Source organism: Canis aureus, chromosome 38, assembly GCF_053574225.1.
Source record: "Canis aureus isolate CA01 chromosome 38, VMU_Caureus_v.1.0, whole genome shotgun sequence".
Classification (NCBI taxonomy): Eukaryota; Metazoa; Chordata; class Mammalia; order Carnivora; family Canidae; genus Canis; species Canis aureus.
The window spans coordinates 20,651,161-20,672,586 of NC_135648.1; the positions used below are offsets into that span (position 1 = coordinate 20,651,161).

The following is a 21,426-nucleotide window of genomic DNA, read 5'->3' on the forward strand; positions in this document are numbered from 1 at the left end:
GATTTATAAACATTTTATTAAAGGATCTTTTTTGTGATGGGAGGAAGTGACCAAAATGTAATGTTAAATGCTCCTTGATGGCAATACAAATACTCAATTATCCTTTCCCTATCTATAATGTGAACAGCACAAAACAAAGTCCCTTAATAATATAAAATGATAATATGAATATGAACTTGACCGAGGGCAGAATTTACTATGTCCAAATTCACAAAGCCTTATCTCATTATCATGAGATAAGAGCATGATAATACTCTGCTGAATGGAAACGTCTTTGTATTTAACAAGCTCAAATAAAAAATGAATAATTGCTTAGGTGTGAAAGCACTTGTCTTCTCTTAACCTTTAATCAAATAATATTTTTTAGATACAGTATTCTTAAAATTTTATGTGTATCTGGCCAAATTATCTTATGAAGTACAAAGATGGCAATAAAGTTCTCTTTAGCATGCCTCATCTACCAGTGGAACCACCAGGAAGTACCTCAGGAAAGCTGAATAATTTCCTACTGTCCTCAGTATTACTTATTTAAATATCAAGCCATAAAGTTTAGCAAGTAAACAAAAATTCACTCCTATGCTCATACGCTTTCCATAAAGCTCTTTTTTTCTCTGTATAGATTCACTGATTTTAACACAAACCACTTTAATGGCTGCATGGATTACTGAAAGGTAAATAACAGATCTGAGCTTCTGAGTTAATTTTGCATAAGACCAAAAATAGATATGGGTAACCAAAATTCTGAATAACTTTGAGGTATTTGAGAAGAAAAATATTTCAAGAACATAAACCATAATTTATATTAAATAATTTTATAAATATTGGTAGGATAGCGCATTTATTCAAAATTTTTATTTCATAACAGAATCTAATTTAAAAGGTGATATTTTACCAAGAATATAAAAACTATTTAGAATCACATAATGTGACATCAGTGTGGATATATTTTTAGCTGTAGGAAGCCATCAGAAATTTTGTTCCATATTAATAGATTCTAGTTTGCTTTTAAAAATACTGAGTTTTCCTCTAGGAAGGTCTGGTACTACTCTTGAAATTTTATCTTCACTTCAGAGTAGTCTTTAATCTAGAGTTTGAGAAATGTGAATTTCAATGCTTACTAAATTTGTTTTACTTCCTTCCAAATGTGTATATATGAAATGAGGAGTATATTAGAAAGCTATATGGCTTACCCTGAAAACTGCTCTTACGTGTCAAAAGGTTACTTAAAATTAATTTGCTTCCTGACAATGTAGACATGCAAAATCTTAGATTCCCCAAAAGGCATTTACAGCTCAAAGTTCACAAACTCTAGAATAATCCCTTAGCCAGCAATATTTTGATATAGCTTACTGGAACAATTAGTTAAGTTTTTTACCTCCGAGAACTGACACTGTGTGTTCAGAGAGCATTCTTTCTCACTTTGACATTTTTTAGAAATCTGTTCCCAAGATTAGGAATGGCTATATTCAATCAAATTAATCATTAAACTGGAATATTTTGGTATTTCCAAACCTCAGATGTAGTAAGTTTCTGAGATTCAGTCCTGTAGATCCCAATGGGAACATCTCCAGTAGAAGAGCACAACTTCTGATAAAGTCTGGCATAAGTTCTGATCCATAGGTCATCTTCGGTGATTTTCATCTATAAGATATATGAATTATTTACATATTACATTTAAAAAATAAAAACTCCGATTATTTTTCACTTTTTAAAGGAAGAATGCATTAATATTTTGAAACCTCAAAGTGACATAAACGCTTATGCACGTACTGAACTTATTCATGCACTCCACCTCAGGTTACCCCTGGGGCTCCACAAACTTCCGAAGACCAACTACTCAATTTGTGGCAGCACGACATTGTATTAGTTCAATATTGGTAGACAGTAGTCACTGGTAATTGACTGGGAGATGCTGGAAAACATATGTAAGTTTTTTTGAATGTTGCAATGACTACTGGGTGCTACTAGAATTTAGTGGACAGAGTCTGCTGATGCTACAAATCTTTAAGTGCAAAAGAGACTCCAGCACAAAAAGAGATTTTCCATCTGAACTCCTAAGAATACTCATATTGAGAAAGAGATGTAACTAGATGAACATAGGGCTCCCACACAGAAGGTATAAGTACTAATCCCTCTTTGCTTATCATAAATCTGAATTATTAGCAAGTCACTTCATTGAATATACTTGTATATAGTAAACTCATTTATCAAACTAAGGGGTTAAACTTAATGATTGCTGTTTTCCTCCACAAGATGGCATTCTATGTCAGAAACCAGCAGTCTCAAATGCCAGCTAGAAAAAAAAATGCAATTGTTCTGAATTTTGTATAGAATGGGTATTTTTGTGATTATTAATTTAAAATGTTTTCCCTGAAAATTTTTTAAAGAAAAAACTATGAAGATACTCTTTGAGCACATATTAGAAGGGAAAAAGTAACATACAAGAGTTAGCCAAAGTACATTATAGGTGGATTTCAGAAACATTTATTAGAACAATCTTCTATTCTAGCAAATATTAACTTACGGAACAAAGAAACCCTGATCCTGGTGTAGTGTCCAATCCCAAGAGAAGTCTGGTGATAGAAATCATATAATCCTTTACAAATGACTGCAATATAAACAACATATGTATTTATTATGTGTATGAAATGTACAGATTAGCTCAGTGAGAACATCTTACCATTTCTAAAAGGTTACTTCTCATAACACATCAGTAAGCCCCCACAAAAAAGGAAATGAAAATCTATTCTGTCTGTGTCTTAAATACATAGAAACAGTTAAGCTATACATAAGGAAATATAGGGAATAATTATTTTCCAGAATATCCGGATATACTTAAATTTTATATATGCTATTAGACATCATAAAAACATATTTTAATTAGAATTTTTAATAAAAAACTATGAACTAAAATGGAGAATATAAGAAAAACTTGAAAACTGAAATTTGCAAGGAGATATTCCAAAAGAATTTTTAGGATTAAGCTCTTTGCTAGTAGAATACATTTTTAATAATTCAGTAAATCTAAATATTAATGATTTAATAGTTTAGTATTAAATATCATTATCAGACTATTAAATGTGTTAGCATATAAGATATATTTTGATGTATTGCCAGAACACAACTCAACAGTTTTAAGTTAACAATGCTGCCAATTTCTTGAATTTATCCTTAGTTCTGAGTGAAAAGAAAAACTTTCAACAGATACAAGCACAGTTCCCCATGACATGGAAAAATTATTTAACAGATTGTATGAAATGACTGTCTTGAATTTGACCTTCATGTGTTGAAGAATTTAAATATTCATCTAGTTATTTTCCATAGCAAAAATTTTCTTTAAGTTATACTACTTTTTAAATTTACTAGACTCCTTTGTTCATTACTATTTTACCAACAGCTAACATCAGAAAACTAAACCTTGCTGTCTAAACAAGAACAAAAGAAAACATATCCATTCCCTTTTCTCAGGCCAAAGAAACGGCAGTGTGGTTTTGAGGTGTGTTAGTGTCCTGGTAGTTAGAACGTGAACTAACAGGAGGCCACCAAGAGCAGTGGTGACACGTACCACTCATCTTCACCTATAACTTGGTATGTGCTAAAGATGGGGATTTTTAAAGCACATACTCAAGCACTTAAAACTATTTTCTAAAATGAAAAACTGAAAATACTCATGGGGGAAAAAATGTCAGCTGAAGTTTTGGCAAATGACTATTATACGTTATTTTTGACTTGGATGTGCATGCGGCTGATTCGTTTACTGCATTTCTCACTGATGCATCTCTTGTCCAGAGGTCATTTGTCCTGCAACTTTTTCAGGGCAAAGACAAGAGGCAGGAGTGACCAAGAAGACAGGGACAGCCCCACTTGCTGTTATAAAATCCATGCACTCACTCTCATGGAATTCGATCACAGAAGAATCTTTCTCAGTTTTACTTAGTATCTATTTAATTGTATTTCAGATAATATTTTTTCTCCCTCGGCACCCCTCCTCAGGTAATACTTATTTTTTTCATCATTGGTTTTCCAGCTCCACAAATATGAAAATTAAGAAAATTGTTAAAAATATAAGTGATCTGTGTTTCAAGCGAGAAGGAGAAAGGCAGCTATTGAGAAGATATTAATAAAGAAAAACAATTTTCTGGTAAGTTAAAAAAAGTACAAGAAACTCAAACATTATACAAATGTGGAATTATTTACCACAGGGACAAGGTTGTGAGTAATTGAGTGAGATCTGCACGGCCTGAAAGATGAGGGTTCACACTAACTACCTGATAGTTTGTCTTTCCGGGCCCTTGTGTCTCATCTACATATTGCGATTGATCACCCTGTCTACGTCATCATTTTCTTTGAGGATGCAAATGAGACAATGTCTAGGATAGAATTACATTAATAGTAAATCACTGTACCATTGTAATCACTAATAATAGTTCTTAAATATATAATATAGACATTTATCCTCAAGAAGATAGATTCAAATCACTAACCAAAAAAATTAGATGACCTTTAGTATATTTTAAGAATATACTTAAACTTGGCTTAAGTATACCAGGAGCAAACTAAATGGTTCTTAATTGTTGCAAAATCTTTTTTATATTTTTTCTAAGTAGGCAGTAATTAGTGGATATTTAAAATGTCCTTGGTTTATCAGTTCACTGACATCAATTTGGTGTCTTATTTTTTTTAATGTGCATTATGAAGAAAGTTGTCTTTGTTTTAACATAGTCATTTTGTTCTTACCTTCTTTTTTTTTTTTTTAGTCTGGTAATATACTTATTATACAATTTGAGGAATTATATACCTAATTGCTAATATCGTTTTTTAACACATAAATGAGTAACCTTTATCCATCTGAAAAATGTACCATAACATATCTAGTCTGATGTCAGGCAAAGCTAAATAGGCAGTTACTACTTTGAAAATTATTGTTCTGCTTCACCCTTTCTGCAGTAGCTTCAGAAAACACCTAACTTCCTGTACATGATTTACAAAAAAAAAGCATAAGGTAAAAATGAAGAGAAGGAAATAACTACTGCTTTCCACTTCTACAGAACAATTTCCTTTCTATTTTGTCTATTAGACCTTCTCATGAGATTTTATTTAAACATAAGATACAAGGGCTAAAAAATCTGAAAACCACGGTGCAGAATGGCATCAAGCATTTGATTGCTATTGACATATAATCTTCAGTTTCAGCACTGCTCTTCAAACCATTCCTCCCCTCAAATCCCCTTCCCTACAATTCAGAAGTATGTGTGCAGTAATGGTGTGTGGGGTGGGAGTCCCGCTCTTAGAGTGCCCAGATAATGTGTCTGGTAACTTTAGGGTGAACAGGAGTGTTTATTCTCCTTTGCCATGTTTGTTCCTGCACTCATCTGGCATAAGCAGATGGTTTGTGACATTGCTAGAGGCATATTCATGGGCATAATTAGCCCAAAAGTCCAGTAGAAAAGCTTTAACTATCTTCTGATTAGTTTATTCAGTCAAGCATTGCAGAAGAGGCTATATAAAATACATAATCAAAAGGAAAAGAGCCCAACGAAATGTTTGAATGCTTAATTTGAGATTAAAGTTACAAAATAATTTAAAGCTCCATGAATATCTGTTTTCTCCTAATAGAAATATTTATAAATTCTCTGATTACTTGAATCAGAGAATATGAAATGTCACTGCTGTTCACCTTTCTGGTACAGTTAAAAATATATATATATATATTGGTGCAAAACAACATCTCTATAAATTTCTTAGCTATGATCAAATGACAATGTTGTTTGGCATTCGGGAGCAAACTAAATAGTTCTTAGTTGTTGCAAAATCGTTTTTATATTTTTTCTAAAGTAGGCAGTAATTAGTGGATATTTAAAATGTCTTTGGTTTATCAGTTTACTGACATCAATTTGGCATCTTATTTTTTTAAATGTGCATTATGAAGAAAGTTGTCTTTGTTTTAACATAGTCATTTTGTTCTTACCTTCTTTTTTTCAGTCTGGTTATAAGCAAAATGTATTAAAATGTCACAAAATACGTAGGACACTGATGCTAAAGAATGACTAAAAATTACTTCATAGATTATTCTGAAAAGTAATATTTTTCTTACATGACACTTTATAGGCATATTTGTCATTAAAAAGACAAAATAAAACACGGAATTACTTCCAGGGTCCATTTTACGTGAACAGCTCCATGAAAAACACTAGACTGATTACTCGTTTAATAAAATCTAAATGAAATTAGAATAAACATTTTAGAGAAAAAAAAAAAAAAGAAACATACCTGATAGAGAAGAGTGTCCAACATACTGATGCTAAACACCCTCCCAGCGGCAAAAGGCAGCCGAAACATAAAGGCCAAGTTAGAACCTTTCTCTCGTTCTTTCTGTTCAGAAGTTTGAAATAAAAAATGTGTGAGGATTCTATATTTTACGCTTTTCTGCTTAAGTTTTCCTGACATATGTGAAGAAGATATATTCATTATACAGGTGTTAGCTATCAATGTGCGTTACTTCACATATTGTAGTAAGTGTATTTAGCTGTATTTTTAATATGTCCCTTTAATTTTTATAACCAAGTTTTCTGAATCAATGAAAATACCCAATAATTAAGGAAAGTTAACCTTCTCATATACTAAACATGTATTTCCTCTTTTTTTTAAACTTTAATTTAAATTCCAGTTAGTTACCATACAGTAAGATATTAGTGTCAGGTATACAGTATAGTGATTTAGCACTTCCACACAACACCCTCTGCTTGTTACAACATGTGCCCCCCTTCATCCCCATCACCTACTTAACCAGCCCCCGCCTGCCTCCCCTCTGGGAACTGGCAGTTTGTTTTCCATAGTTTTTTGTTGTTGTTGTTCTCCATAGTTAAGAGTATTTATCTTACTCCCCATAAATATTTCTGCAAAGGACTTGAGGTAATATAATAAAAGGAACAAACACAATAAAAGCATTTAATAAGATGTTTAAAAAAACCCTAAGGCCACATAAGACCTGGAAGTTTTGCTTTTGAATATTCTCATATGTGAGGACACAAAAATAGGCAGGTCGAAGCCACCACATCCAGTGGTTTCCAATTTCTGTCATCTGAGTTCTCATGTCTAAATGCCTTTTAAGCTGTGCCAGCTCCACCAAACTGCAACTGCAACTAAACTCTAAATGCCAAGAAGAGAAAAGAGAAAAGACAAAGAAAAGAAACAGTGCATGTGTGTGTATTACAGCGTATGGGAGTTTTCTGGGAAAAATTATGTTGCTATCATCTTCCCTTAATAATGAAGACAGGAGAGCAAATGTTGTGTAAGATTATAAGGAGTTTCTTAAGAAGCCAAGTTAATCTTGTACTTAGCAAATGATAATCTCAAAAATGTTGGTTTTATTTGTTGCCAACTTTACTTGGAGAGATAGATGCTGCTAAGCAAATAAAGAAAAATTAGCCCTTGCTCCTTGAGGCAATGGAAGGAAGCTCTTGTTTTTAATGTAGCAAATCTGGAGGCTCCTCAAGGGAAGGAAAGCCTCCCATACCCCGATTTTCAAACTATGTGCCAGAGAGTATGATTCAAGGAAGGAAAGAGGGCTACTGCTGTTGCTTGTTGTGAAGGCATGAGGGTGACCTGACCCCTGAGCATCCCCTGGACAAACAGGTGAGGTTGGGACACAGAATTAGCCCTTCCAAGTAGCAAGAGGAGTTCCTGCACCACATCCACCACATCCATCTGGTTGAGAAGATATCTAGACTATAAGAATATCCTCACTTGAGACTGTAGGGAAAGGATAAAAGGAAAAATAACCAAGTGGTGCCCCAATTTGTGTCTGTTTCCATTATATCATATATATTCTCCAATTTTGGAGCCTAGGTGTAAAGAAAGCTTAGTTTGAACAGCACATGTAGGGCGTTTGCAGATGCTTCTCAGTTCTTCCCAGCATAGACTATTGTTGAGTCAAAGTGGCTGTCTGGTGAAATCCTAAAATTCTTTCCCCAGATTCAGGTTCCACGTCACCATGGATAACCTTCCCATCTTAGAGTTAGAGAATTCACTGTTCTTAACATCAATTCTGCAAGTCCTCCTTGCTCTCTAAATGTCTATTATGCTTCACACCCTCAGAAAACCCTTTTATACCCAGGGATGCTGCCCTTCTCCTCGTGTGAATAATTCTGCATTTGTGATTTACTTACAGTAGAGAAAAAACACCAAAGTAGAGAAAAAACACCAAAGATCTTACAACACTATTTTTGAGATCTACTAGTTTTAAAGTTACACACAAAAAAAGTAAGAGCTCAAGTTAACTCATTCCATCCTCATGAGAACACATTTCACAATTTCTTTCTTTACGTCTAGATGATGAAGTTAGATTAATTTCTTAATCTGTGCTTTATCAGTGTCATTTTTATACATGGAAAAAAATTAGAGAGGACTAATACTTAGTCTTACCATCCATTCCAGTGTGATTTTGTGACAATATCATTTATCTACCTGTCTGAATATCAAAAGCATCATATAAGCCAAAAGTTTTATACATTAGCAGTGGATAGTCCAAACCATAACTATAGAGGAATTTCATTTGGTCCACATATATTTACTGAGGTCTAATAAGTTCCAACATTTTACATAAAAGTCTAAATTTCTGATTTCTTTTAAATTTGGAAAATCTCATTATCATACCTCATGTAAACAACTGGCCAGAATTGAAAGCATCTGCTTCCTATGAGATTCATTCTTTCATACATCTGGATTCACTTTATTTATCTGTCTCACCTAACTGCGTGGTCAGGCTTTTGATTTCCATTTTGGAAGATAAGATACTTAGTTGGAAATGAGTCAAAGGATCTGTTAACTCACATCTTGTTTAAACAGGAACTTGTATCAGAAATAACATAGTAAACATTTAAAATGTGTGTTAAATTAGAAAAAAAATAGAAGAAAGCTTTGGCTTCAGAATAGTCCCATGGCTTCAGAAAAAATGAAGCTGTGTAATCAAGAAACACTTATCTATTAACTGTTATGTACCCTGCACTGAACTAGACTGTTAAGATGCAGAGGTAATTAACAAAAGATTCCAGTTTTGCATGTATCTATAGTTTTATTTAAAAGACAGACTTCAAATCAAACACCTACAAAGTCATGTGATGTGAGCCTATATAGATCCAAGTATTAAGGAAGCCTAAGGAGGATGCAGATGGTGTCACAGATGAAGTGATATCATAGTTGAGCTTGAAAAGACAAGTTTGCCAAATAGGAAGCAATCATGCATTCTACATGCATGATATTATTATTTATACTTTTTATAGAATAAGAGATTTAAAATATTTATAGTTTTATTAGTTTCAATTTGGAGAAAGCAACCACTATTCCTTCCTGTGCTTTTATAAAACTATTTGTATTTAGTTTTCAAAAATAAAGGTAAGTACCATTTAATGATGTTCAAAAGTTACAACTCATAAAACTCAACTATAATTTTTAAAATTACTACAACAGGCTAACAATTAGTTAGTCAACAATTAGTTCCCATGATGAAGGAAGGCCTAAAAAACACAATAGCTTGTCAAATGCTGGTACCCCACTAAAAAGAGATAAAGAATTAGAATCAACTAAACTGTCTGCAGAAGCAGTTGGCATTCCCTATTGGGGGAGATTTTGGAACTGAAAAGGTTAAAAAATAACTTTGACGTAATAAAGGAGAAAATACATTCTGTTTGACTAGGTTTTCAGATGTGATGTTTTGAGGGATACTTGAAAAAAGAGTTTGCTTTACCTTCATTAAGAATAAAAGCATAACTCAAGAGACTAGTTTAAAGTAAGGAAGTCTATGAATTTAAGACTAGTATCTAAATACTTGAGTCCTAGGAAGATAAAGGGTGTATACATTTCTTGTGGAAGTTTTATGACATGAAGCACTGTTGATGAAAATTATATCATGATTTTGAAAATCTAACAGGAGTCAAAAAAATGACATTGCTAATTCTAGGCTATTCTTTGGTTTTCAGACTACTTCCAAAGGATTGTTCCATGGGTAGTGTCCCTAAAAAGTTGATTAAGGAGGTGATTGGGGAGGGGGGGGTGGCTCAGTCAGTTAAGCATCCAACTCTTGATTTTAACTCAAGTCATGATCTCAGGGAGAGATAGAGCCCCACGCTGGGCTCTGTACTCAGCCTGGAGTATGCTTGAGATTTTCTCTCCCTCTTCCTCTGCCTGTCCCCCAGCTCATGCTCAGTAAATAAATAAATAAATAAATAAATAAATAAATAGATAAAATCTTTTCTAAAAACTGCTTAAGTAAGTTATAATTACACAAATACACAATGAATTTTTGTTACAATTGTCTCCCATGCAATAACATTCAAAAACGGGGCTCCAGAGACCAACACCATTTTCAAGTAAAGATTATAATCATTTATGAATATACCATTATCTGTTAAACATATTAAGAATAACATTAGTTGTATCATTATAATTCTTGAAGCTCTAAGAATAAAATTTAAGAAAGTTATATAAGCAAATTAATAAAATATAATGGTTATATATAGAACAACAACAAAAAAAAAGAAAAATGAAAGAGTGGTCAAAAGTTACCAGAAAGTAAAAACAAAACAAAACAAAACAAAAACAAAAACAAAAAAAAAGTTACCAGAAAGTAAATATTTTTGAAAAAAAAAAACACAGCAACAAGTAATATTGAAATGTCTGTATTCAGTTAATTTGATAGATTTTATGACAATAAATATATTACAAATGGGAACAAGCATATTGGGACTATTAATTCTAGATTGCTATTGCATTACCTGAAAGGATTTAAAGGAGGAATTTGAACTACAAAATAAAATAATAGTTCTACATCTGGTGAAGTAATTTGTGCACAATAAAGAGTAAGCTAATTATCTGAAATATCTTTTGAGTCTGTTTAGTCAGCTCAGTCTATGTATAATGACAGCATTAAAGCATTAAGGATAGACACTTTCAAGAAACTTCTCTATAGTTTCTGCCATATAAAAAGATATTTAAGATGAACTAACTCACAAATAAGTGTTCACTTTATCAATAAAATAAATCTGGTACAGTGCTTTGAAATGACACTTTTTTTCTAATTGAGCTATGACTTGAGCTTTTGTATAATTTGGTATTGTGCAAACATGTAGCCTTTCTAAAAAGTATAAGTTATGATTTGTCTAATTTTTTGGAATCGTTTGAGGAACTGGCATTAGTTCTTTAAATGTTTGGTGGAATTCTCTAAAGACAGCTTTTCTTTGTTGAGAGGCTTTTTTTTAAAGATTTTATTTATTTATTCATAAAAGACACAGAGAGAGAGGCAGAGACACAGACAGAGGAGAAGCAGGCTCCATGCAGGGAGCCTGACATGGGACTCGATCCCAGGTCTCCAGGATCACATCCTGACCTGAAGTCAGCGCTAGACCACTGAGCCACCCAGGCTGCCCCAGTTGGGAGATTTTGATAACTAATCCAATCTCCATTACTAGTTATAGGTTTGTGCAGATTCTTTTATTTTTTTCATTATTTAGTTTAGGAAGGCTGTATGTTTCTAAAAATTTATCCACTTCTTCCAGATCATCTAGTTTCTTTGTGTACAATTGTTCATAGGAGCTCCTACAATCCTTTTTCATCTCTGTAGCATCAGTTGTAATCTAATTTTTTATTTTATTTTGAGTTGTCTTTTTTTTCTTAGTCTAGCTAAGGGTTTTTCAACTTAAACACTTAAAGAATTAATGCCAATCTTTCTCAAACTCTCCCAAAACATCAAAAGGAGGAAACACTTCCCCATTCATTTTATGAGGCCAGCACAGACAAAGACATCACAAGGAAAGAACGCTATAAGCCAATATTCCTGATGAATATGGATACAAAAATCCTCCACTTAATACTAGCAAATCTAATCTAACACCATATTAAAAAGAGCACACACCACGATCAACTGAGATTTATCTCTGGGATGCAAGGCTACTTCCACCTATCCAAATAAATTAATGTAATACACCACATTCACAGAATAAATAATACAAATAATATGATCATATCAATAGATGCACAAAAAGCCTTTGACAGAAGTCAACACCTTTTCATGATTAAAAATTCCCAATATAGAAGAAATATACCTCAACTTAATAAAGGCTATTTATGACAAACCCACAGCTAACATCACACTTCACAGTGAAAAACTGAAAGTTTCCCCGTTAAGATCAGAAACAAGGCAACGATGCACACTGTTGTCACATATATTAAAGATAGTGCTGAAAGTCCCAGCCAGAGAAATTAGGCAGGAATAAAGAAATATGAGGCATCCAAATCAAAAAAGAAGTAAAACTATCACAATATCTAATACCCTAAAGACTCCATTAAAAAACTATTAGAACTAATAAAAACATTCAGTAAGTTGCATTTTTTTATGTTAATAACAAACTATCTGGAAAAGAATTAAGTGTATTCTGTTTACCAAAGCACTAAAAAAAAGAATAAAATAAAAAGAATAAACTTAAGAGTTCAAAGACTTATATATTGAAAATTACAAAACATAGAAGTAAGAAATTAAAGACATAGACAAGTGGAAAAATACTCTATGTTTGGGTTGGAAGACCTAATATTGTGAAAATGCCCACACTACTCATAATGATCTACAGATTCAATGCAATCTTGTCAAAATCCCAAGGACATTTTTTACAGAAATAGAAAAAAAAAATCTAAAATTCATCTAGAACCACAATACTCTGGAGTACCCAAAGCAATCTTGAGAAAGAAGAGTAAAGCAGGAAGTATACTTCCTGATTTTAAAATATATTACAAAGACACATTTATCAAAACAGTATGCTACTGGCATAAAGACAGACATATAGACAAATGGAATACAACAGAGAGCCCAGATATATGTGTAATAAAGAAAGGATAGTCTTTCAACACATTGTTTTGAGAAAACAAGCAGAAGAATGAAATTGGGGCCTAATTTTATAGAATACACAAAAATCAACTCAAAATGGTCTAAAGACTTAAATGTAAGACAAGAAACTAAAATTTTCAAACAAAACATAGGTGAAAGCTTCATGATATTGGTTTTGGCAATGATTTTGTGGATATGATTCCAAAAGCACAAAAATAAAAATAGATAGGTGGCACTATATAAATTTTAAAAAGTTCTGTACAGCAAAGGAAACAATCAATGGAATAAAAGACAAACTTCAGAATCAGAAAAAATATTTTAAAACCATATATCTGATAACAGGTTAATCTCCAAAATATATAAGGAAATCTTACAACCCAAAAGTAAAAAAAAAAAAAAAAAAAAAATCAAATAACCCAATTACAAGTGGGTAAAGACTTAAACAGACATTTCTCCAAAGAAGACATTCAAATTCAAGAGGTATATGGAAAAAATGCACATCACTAATTATTAGGGGGATTCAAAAGCACAATGAGATATCTTATACCTAATAGTATGGCTTTATTTAAAAAAAAAAAAAAAAGTTAGTGAGGATTTAGAGAAATTGGAATCCTTGTTTTTTTATTTATTTTTATTTTTTTATTTTTATTTTTTTTTGAAATTGGAATCCTTGTAAACTGTTGATAGGAATATAAACATGTGCACTGCAAAAACAAAACAAAACAAAAACAAACCAGTATGGGAGTTCCTCAAAAAATTAAAAATAGAACTATGTATGATCCAGTAATGATATGTATGGGTTTTATACAAAAGAATTGAAATCAAGACCATGAAGAGATATCAGCTTTTCTATGTTCATTGCAGCACCATTCACAAGAGCCAAGATGTGGAAACAACCTAAATGTCCATGAACAATTGAATGGATAAAGAAAATGCAGTATATACATGCAGTGTAATAGTACTCAGCCTTAAAAAGAAGGAAAGTCTGCAATATGTGATAACATGATGGACCTTAAAAACACTAGGCTAGGGATGCCTGGGTGGCTCAGTGTCTGCCTTCGGCTCAGGTCATGATCCCAGAGTCCTGGGATTGAGCCCCACATCAGGCTCCCTGTTCAGTGGGGAGCCTGCTTCTGCTCTCCTAGCTGGTCCTCTCTCTATTGCTATCTCTGTCTCTCTCCTCTAAAATAAATAAAATCTTTAATAATAATAATAATAAAGAACACTAGGCCAAATGAAATAAGCTAATCAGAGAAGGACATTCACTACATGATGTTTACTCATATGAAGTATCCAAATCAGTCAAATGCATTTCAAAGTGTAAAATGGTGGTTACCAGGGGCTGGGGAATGGGAAAATGGATAGCTGCTGATCTACAGGCACAAAGTTGCAATAAAGCAAAATGAATAAGCTCTCGAGATCTGCTGTACAACATCGTACCTGTAGTCAACAATCATATATTGCACACTTAAAAATTTATTAAGAAGATGGGCAGCCCAGGTGGCTGAGCAGTTTAGCGCTGCCTTCAGTCCAGGGAGTGATCCTGGAGACCCAGGATCGAGTCCCACGTCGGACTCCCTGCACAGAACCTGCTTCTCCTTCTGCCTGTGTCTCTGCCTCTCTCTCTCTGTGTCTCTCATGAATAAATAAATAAAATATTTTTTAAAAAATTATTAAGAAAACGAATCTCATATTAAGTGTTCTTTCTAAAATAAAATAAATAAAAAATTGCCCAGAAGCACCTATTTCTTTTTAGCCTTCAGGATACCAATCTTATTCCCTTTGTGTATATATATTTGTTCCGTAAGGATAACTGCAGACGGCTTCCTGTGTTCAATGCCTGTCAAGGGTCCCTATTTTAGTTTGTGCCTTGAAATGAAGGGCTGATTAAGTGTATTGTCTTCTCTGACTCTGGATTCAAAAATGAGTTGTGCCTTACAGCCAAATAAAGTAAAACAACCAAATGATGATGGAAACACTTATTAATGTAGAGCAAGAAGCAGTAAAACAAAATATAATGTTGGTTTAAAGTGCTTGTCTAGTGTGATATTTGCTTTAATACTTCAAATATAATATGTACTCAAAAGTTACTTTCATCATCCTAGATGGCATTTTTTGTGACTCACAAGCATTTTCTTTAACTCACCGAGAAATGAAACCTTCCACAAAGTCTCTCTCTCTCACATATATATCTACATCCACATCTATCCAATTTAATTAAAAGATGTACTTGCTGCCTTCCTTGAAAACAATAAAGTTAATCACTGTATTATTTTCATAAAATACTTAACTCTGTAAAATTATAAAATTTTAATAATTGAATTATTCTAATTTGTCAGTCATATACATCCATTACTTTTGTTTTTTTTTTACTTTTTGAATTTGATATTTCACTTCAGATAGTTTTAAGAGTTTGATATATGTTTTCATATTCACAATATACATGTACACAGCTGTCTCGTGGCACTGTTACTGGCAGAGCCAATTTACATCACAGTCTTTATTAATGTTATTCTTAGACTGTGCGCTGTGCAATTTTATTGGCCGAATGTCAAGATTTTTGTCTTAGTCTGTTTGGGCTGCCATTACAAAACACTACAGATGAGTGGCTTATAGCCAACAGAAATTTATTTCTCACAATACCATAAGCTGAGAAGTCCAAGCTAAAGATGCCAGAAGATTTGACATTTGGTGAAAACCCACTTTCTGGTTCATAAACACTCATCTTCTCTGTGTCTTCACATGGTGGAGAAGTTCTCTGGGTCTCTTTGATAAAAGCCCTTATCCCACTCATGAGGGCTCCACCTTCATAATCTACTCACCTTCCAAAGGCCCAACTTCCTAATACCTAATATCAGGGGTTAGGTTTCAACATACGAATTTTGGGGAGAGACACAAACATGCAGCCTACGTTAAGTTTAGATATATTGTATGAAATCATAATACTATGCACATTCTTAATAGATAATTTTGCAGTAAAAATAATTATCAACCTAGATAACATTTTATCACTCTTGTAGAATGGATCAGGTAATGCTTTTCTACATTTAAAAAGAATAGAAACTCATATCAATATTCTCTTCAAATTCTTTCTGGACAGCCATGGGAAAAGGTAAATATTTTCTTAAAAACAGGATAAAAAAAATTTCTAATGAATCAAAGTCAGTGTAGGCATATAGCACCAAACTTCCATTCAGCATTCTAATACTTTGATCATGAATAAAAAGTAGTCCAACTTGTTTGGACAGGAAAAAAAGCAAGGGCATGTGTTTTTGTTTGTTCTTATGGCCTCCCATCAAATTATAAATTCCATGTGTTTATTCTGTTGGGAACCTCTAGCACTGAGCAAGATATTTGGCTCATAACAGGTGCTCAGTAAATATTTATTGGCTTGAATTTAAATTGAGAATATGTAAAATTTGCCACTTGCTTACACAGTGAATATAATAAAAAATAAATCTGATAGTCTCAGTTTATTTCTCCCAGAAGCAATCTCCAATTTTTATTATTTTGCTGTATCATGGACTACAATGTGATATGATTTACAGCCATGTCTCTGCATTCTGACACCAATTCTTTGACACCAACTAGATGTCCTACAATTCAATTCAATTATGACGCTACCCAGAGTTGGCTCCGACCCCACAGGTTAAGGGGCTCATTCCCACTAGACTATTCCCACTTCAGACACCAGCCGCAAATCCCAGATGTCTGCAAGACAACTGTACTTCTGTCCGGCCTGCTATAAATTTAGGGCTTCCCCACAACCGTTCAATTTTGATAGTTACCTAGAATGTTCACAGAACTTATGAAAATGCTATACTTAACGATTATCATTTTATTATAAAGAATGAAAATAAATGGTAGATAATAGTACATAAGGCAGGTCTTAAAGGATCCTGAGCACAGGAGCTTCTGTGACCATGAAGTCAGGGCGCACCACTTTCTTGGTATCTCATTATGTTCACCTACCAGAGAACTTGTCTTCCAGGGTTTTTATCAGTTTCATTACGTAGCACGATTAATTAAATCACTGGCCATGTGATTAAACTCAAAGTCCAGCTCCTCTGCTATCCCCGGAGGTTTGAAAGGTGATGAAGACTTTCAAAGTTTCAATATTCTAATCATGTGGTTACTTTTTCTGGCTCTCATCCTGAAGCTATCTAGAGGCTCCTCCATGAGTTGCCTCCTTAGCATAAAATCAGGTATGGTTCAAAGATGTGAAATTACTCAGAAATTCTAAGGGTTTTTGAAGCTCTGTATCAGGAATCAGGGACAAAGACCAAATATATATTTTTTATTATATCACACTATTCATCTCACATTTTCATTACTTTGCTTCTTACATCAGTGTGTAATTACCATATGTTTGCTCAAGTGTGATTATGATCATTATTGGGGAATGGTGATAGTTCAAAAGCAATTTTAAAGAAAGCAGTCTTAAAACAAATTGTGCCATAAGCATGAATAAAAGGTTTTTTTTTTAAATAAAATGCATCAAAACAAGAGAGATGAAATAAGTCTTTATAGGGAAATGAGGTAAAAATTTCTCTTTTTCCTCGTGATGTCCTCTTCTTCTGTTTCTTTATTACCTGTCACATTTTCCATGTCTACTTAGCTCCTGTACTGTGTTTCTGATGCCTGCTACACTTGTTTTGTTAGAGGAAGTGTCAATGATCCAATGACCAATGAGTAAACATGAGAAATACTATTGGGAAAACACTGGTGGTAATGGAACTCTCCAAGACAAAAAGGATAATATAAAACAAAATAACTCAGAAACAAAAGTGGAAAACAACAAAAGAAAGATCAGATGAAAGGGAAAATGCAAGGTAAAGCTCAGATGTTCAGAAAATGCTTTGTCAAATTTCATGAATTTGTGGTATATTGCAAGTGACAGAGAATGTTGATTGTCCATCAAAATCCTTTGCCCTATTCTTTGTAAGTGTATGACTGGACTACATTTCCTAGGCCTCCTTGAAGTTAGATGTGGCCCTATGATTGAGTTCTAGCCAATGGCACATGAGTGCAAGTCTATGTGCCACTCTCAGACCTGATCCATTAAAGCTTCCATCTGCTTAATATTGGTGTGTATGTACTGTTATTTGCTGCCTTTAGATGGACATTGCAAGACAGACAGTAGCTCAAGCAAGACTTAGATTCAAGTAGAAACTAAAAACACAAAAGGAGCTCAGAGATTAGGAGGCTCTAATATTTTAAAAATTGTGCTCTTCAAAATGTCAACAGGGGAGAAAACTGAAACAAGGCATTGAACAACAAAGTCCAGCCCAACACTATTGTCTCAATAATCTCAAGGTAGCTTCCAAAGAGACAGAGAGACACATGGTCTGAGAGGGAAAAAAAAAAAAACACCTTAAAAATTATATTTAAGAAGAACTTTGGAGATTGTCTGGCCATAAAAATTTATGATTGTAAGTATACCAGAAATTTATAAGCTTTTTGAAAGAAGCAGAGTCTTCTGAGAAATCTTTAGACTTTAAATCTTTAGGGAAAATGCTTTAAAAATCTTTAGATTTTTTTCAAACTTGCATAAGCAATAAGAGGATAAAAATTCATACAGGCTGTAAGAAGTATGTACTCTTGAAGTGACATGGATAAAAATAGCTCAGGTAGAAGCTTGAGGTGAAAGGGTCCCATAAAACAACAGACAAGGGAATTCCTCGAGAGAGAGCAAATCTAAAAAAATAATCAAGGAATAATCACGGAATTTCCTTTTCACAAGAACAGACGGGGGTCCTCAACTATCTTTCATTGTTTCACATCATGGTCACAGACCAGTGAACCTTCTGTGCTCTCAGTTTTCTCCTTTTCCTAATGGAAATGATTATTCTGGATATTCTTGAGTGGCCTCTACCAAGAATCCTTACAGATTATCAGTGGCAACCGGTGTTCTATTAGAGTTCAAGGTCTATCAGGAAATCACCCAAATGAAATCATCACACAAGTAAAGCAGCCAGGGTCAATGCAATCTAATCTCCACACTTATTCTAACAAATTCTAGCACTTCTTAAATTTAAATGAAAACCACTTAGTGTCAAAAAAGTATGTTAAGCAGCCAAGCTGTTGTTTCTAATTTAAAACCTTGATTATGTTTCTAAAGGTGATGGCTTTATCTGTAAAAATGAAAGTGCATCTAATTATAGATAGAATAAAAGAATATTCATAAATATGTTCAAAAGATTAAAAATCTACCTATCCTCAGCCAATAACTTTAGAATGTGTTATTCAGATACTGGAAATAAAGATCAATTTCCCAATCCTAAAAATATCTCCTTGTATCCAGAATACAAATACAGAAAGATAATTACTTATTTTCTTTTTAAAGGTTTTATGTATTTATTTGAGAGAGAGCGAGAGAGCACAAGCAAGGAGAGCAGCAGAAGGAGAGGTAGAAGCAGGCTCCCCGCAGAGGAGGGATCATCCTCCTCGCAGGACTCTGGGATCATGACCTGAGGCAAAGGCTTAGATGCTTAATCAACTGAGCCTCCCAGGTCCCCAAAAGATAATTATTTTAAATGATAAGTTAGCTGTATTTATATCAGATAAAAAGCACTGATTGGAAATGAACAGTTACTATACCATTGATGGCACATGCGTTAGTTTACTAGGGCTGCCATCACAAAGCTACAAATTGGTACCTTAAACAGCAGAAGTTTATTGCGCCAGAGTTCTGGAGGCTCTAAGTCTGAAATCAAGGTGTCAGTAACACTGATTGCTTCTGAGGGCAGTAAGCTAAGGATTTGTTCTAGGCTGCTCTCCTTGGCTTTTGGATGGCTGTCTTCTCCCTGTTTTTCTTCGCATTCTCTTCCCTTTATGTGTGTCTGTCTCTGTGTCCAAATTTACCCTTTTTTATAAGGATGCCAGCTGTACTGGATTAGGGCCCACCTCAATGGCTTCTTTAATCCAATTACCTGTATAAAAACTCTATCTTCAAATAAGATCACATTCAGAGACACTGGAGGCTAGGACTCCAACACATCCTTTTTTTGAGGGGCAGGAACACAATTTAAGCTATAACAGCACTAGTCTAAAAAGTTTCTATGTAACAAAAATCCCTGTTTCAATGGATATAATGGTAGTAACGGAATTGAAACAAATCTTCTATGGCTTTATAACCTCCAAACCAACTGGTTTCAATTCCAATTCCCTGAGCCCCTCTACTCCTTAATAATTCAAGAATATACTGAATTCCTTTACCCTTTTTGGGAAATATCTAGTATATGTAAGGGTAAATACAAATCTAAAAAATAAATGAATTTCCCTGATGCCAAAAGAGAAGGAAACTGCCCCCTTTCCGCTTTTTTCCAAGAGCATTTCTTTTAGAAAACTTGCAATTATAAATCCTTTTCACTGTCTCTTTCAGAGGGATGCAAACCTTTTGAAAATCTGAATAATCTCCAGCCAGTTTTGTATCTCAGTGAAGTCTTTCTTAGAAGTCTTGGAACTATCTTTCTGAAGTGTGAACATTAAGCATCCTGTCTGTCTCTTCGGAAGATTACCCTAGGAATCTGGCTGGAAGTTGTAACTTCTTGCTTGTTGCAAATATACAAGAAGTTTTATTTTTCCTTTATATTAAGACAATTAACATGTATGCAAATGATTGTATTTTCCTAGCTATATAAAAGAATGAGATACCTTTGTATTCGCAATCTCTTTAGCGGATTGCCTGAGATATATATCACAGTATGGTTTAAAGTTTATTCAAGTAAAACTTTACTACTTGTGTGAAGAGGATTTCTAGGTTGGTAGAAGACACAATCATATAGACATATATACTCAACACTACTGAAAATATTTTCTACAATTATGACCTTGAAACATCCACTCACTTGGCATAAAACTGAATACACAAAACAGAATATTTATTAGTCACATCCACAATAATTTATAATTATGTGTATAGGACCATTTATTGGAATACTGATTATATGCCAAAACTGGGCTAAATGTTTTGGAGAGATCATGTGGTGCAATCTTTGCAATGACCCTATCTATTATTTAGCTATTACCACTATTTCTAGAGAAGAATCCCAAAGCTATCAATGTGTAAATAATTTAGCCAGGTTCCATTCCCAAAAAAACAGTAGAGAAATGGACCAATCTGACATCAGAGTTTGTATTCATCACTAGGTAATTCTCCCTCACTTCATCGCAAAGGAAACCATCAGACACCATGCCAGTGCTGATTCCAGCTGGATTTCTGATAACTCGGTTTGCTTGTGGGTGCTGAGACAATTTAGCCATGCTTGCCACCCTTTCCATTTTGTTTAAGCAGTGTGGCATTGTGGAAATTTCCTGTTCTGAACATTAATGTCTTTAAGATTTTATTTATTCATGAGAGATACACAGAGAGAGGCAGAGATATAGGCAGAGGAAGAAGTAGGTTCCCCAAAAGGAGCCCAATGTGAGACTTGATCCCAGGACCTCAGGATCACGACCTGAGCCAAAGGCAGATGCTCAACTACTGAGCCACCCAGGTGCCCCAATGTCTTTAAGATTCTCTTACTGCACTAACCTGATAGCTATATAAT

General features: G+C 33.8%; 1 protein-coding gene across 9 annotated transcripts in view; it reads right to left on the reverse strand.

Moving 5' to 3' along the window:
- The window catches only part of KCNT2 (potassium sodium-activated channel subfamily T member 2), a 374,999-nt gene that overhangs the window by 53,656 nt on the left and 299,917 nt on the right, over window positions 1–21,426 (reverse strand). For all 9 annotated transcript variants that reach the window (XM_077887107.1, XM_077887110.1, XM_077887105.1 and 6 more), the window contains 3 exons: window positions 6,271–6,372; window positions 2,525–2,608; window positions 1,513–1,641 (listed from right to left, as the gene is read on the reverse strand). In XM_077887107.1, coding sequence (XP_077743233.1) covers window positions 1,513–1,641; window positions 2,525–2,608; window positions 6,271–6,372 — 315 coding nt within the window. The remainder of the gene's footprint in view (window positions 1–1,512; window positions 1,642–2,524; window positions 2,609–6,270; window positions 6,373–21,426) is intronic.